Here is a 1,964-nt window from a genome sequence, read left to right as displayed (position 1 = left end):
AAAATCTTTTTATAGTCACTTGACTTTGTTACCCCCTTCAAGCCGCCCGGGGGAGCGAGGGTTTTAAGGCTTGTCATTTATATATTGTACACTTACAAACTCTCCTTTAGCCTCCTCACCCGTAAAACTAAGATAGCTATTTAGAGATAAGCTTAAATAAAGCCTTTCTTTTGACATTTATTTACCTTTTTTTTTTTTCACACGGTCTTCTCTTTTCTTAAAAAAAAAAAACAAAAACTCCTCTTTCGTTTCAATTTAATTTTCTTCCTTCTTATCATACTCTTTTTTCTTTTTACCTGATGTATTTGTACTGTACAGATATATACATAGCTGGCAGCGGCTGTGCATAGATATTTAGACAGTAGTATACACAGAACGCTAAAAACAGAAACAAACACCTTCCCGCTCATGCAGGGAACCGCTATAGGATTGATGAAAATGCAGAAGTTCCGTTGACTGGTCCTTCAAGCACGACCATAATCGGGGTTATCACAAAAGACACAAATAATGCAAGTTTATTCGTTTGTTTGGCAGAGAGAATAGGCTATGCATGCATAGCTTGGAGGGTGATATATACCTGTATTGTATGGGGAAATGGGGGAAGGAGAAATTCGCATATTGTTTCAGGTCAACTGAACGGTCCAGTAAAGTTAGACGGTTCAAAGTACGTCCGACGGGTCCGTCTCTGCGAAACTGACAGCAGATTGATCGAAATACTTTGCACAGTTCCTCGATTCCACTCAGACCATATTGACTCCGGCTTCGGATCCCCTGGCAGGAAGGTCTGGTTCCCCGGTCGGGGCATCTCTCTCCTTGGTCAATTCCTTTCCTTGATCCAGCCCCATAGGCTCATTGCGCCCATAGAGGAACCAGAAGACGCAACCGCTGAGCATGACGCCTCCGATGATATTGCCAAGCGTGACGGGGATGATGCTCTGGTAAATGAATTTGCCGACTCCAAAGTTGGTCCCGTAGAACATGCCGATGGGAATCAGGTAGTAGTTAGCGATGCAGTGCTGATAGCCCAAGATGACGAACGACCACACCGGAATCCAGATGGAGTAGATCTTCGAGATGTGGTCGTTGCTCGACATGGCCAGGAACGCGGCCAGACCGACGAACCAATTGCAGCCAATGCCCCGGAGGAAGTTCACCGACCATTGCACATTGACGCGCTCTTCCGCCTGTAAGGCCGCGTAGCTCTTCATGGGATCGGTCGACAAGGTGTCAGCCCACCAACAAAAGAAGCCAGCGATGAAGAGACATCCCGCAAAGTTGAAGACATAGCCGGTCACCAAGACCCTTATCATTCCCAGGATCGTGGTCTTCCGCTGCAGCGTCGTGAAGGTCATGAGGAACAGGGACGACGTGAACAATTCGGCATTGCAGAGAATGATGAGGACGAAACCCAGGGGAAAGGTGAAACCAGCGATCATGGTCGCGAGGCTCGGGTTGCTCTCCCGGATGCCTGGACATCCCGCAGCGACCAGAAGATCGCAATGCGCGCCCAGACTGATGAAAGTACCACCCAGGAAGGATTTGAGAACCAGCGTGGAGAAAGGGAGCGCCTCTCTCTGGACGCCTGCCCTGCTCACGAGGATGGCGGTCTCCTCCGCGGTATATCCGTTGATCCTTTCGAGCGTCATGGCTGGTGGTAGCTATCCTGCTGTTCGGCTTGTGTGAGTGACAGCATGGGAGAGGAACGGCGGTGGTAACATACCTCTCTCTCCTTCCGAGAAAGACAACACACCACTACTTTGCCATCGAAAATGATTCTCGGCGTTCCATTTTATTTTGTAGTACCCCTGCTCAAGGCTGAATAAAAGGGATATCAGCAGGCGGCGATTTGATAATGCATGGAGCCCGCTAGTCGGTGATAGTTCGGTTTGGGCGGGTTTTACCCGCGTTGCGTAATGCATCAAGGACTCGCCATACAATGGTTCTTCGTTCTCTTCGATGATACA

At 48.6% G+C, this 1,964-nt stretch overlaps 1 protein-coding gene across 1 annotated transcript; it reads right to left on the bottom strand.

Annotated features, from left to right (window-relative positions):
* Positions 1–740: 740 nt before the first annotated feature.
* Positions 741–1,646, bottom strand: VTN77DRAFT_6555 (uncharacterized protein; the record flags this gene model as incomplete). Its single annotated transcript, XM_069422846.1, has 1 exon — positions 741–1,646. The coding sequence occupies one exon, from the start codon at positions 1,644–1,646 to the stop codon at positions 741–743; it is 906 nt and encodes a 301-aa protein (XP_069281465.1).
* Between the last annotated feature and the right edge of the window lie 318 nt (positions 1,647–1,964).

The sequence above is a fragment of the Rasamsonia byssochlamydoides genome, assembly GCF_041956645.1.
Source record: "Rasamsonia byssochlamydoides strain NRRL 3658 unplaced genomic scaffold VTN77scaffold_5, whole genome shotgun sequence".
Classification (NCBI taxonomy): Eukaryota; Fungi; Ascomycota; class Eurotiomycetes; order Eurotiales; family Trichocomaceae; genus Rasamsonia; species Rasamsonia byssochlamydoides.
The sequence above is the reverse complement of the archived record's forward strand: the minus strand, read 5'-3'. Positions and strand labels throughout refer to the sequence as shown.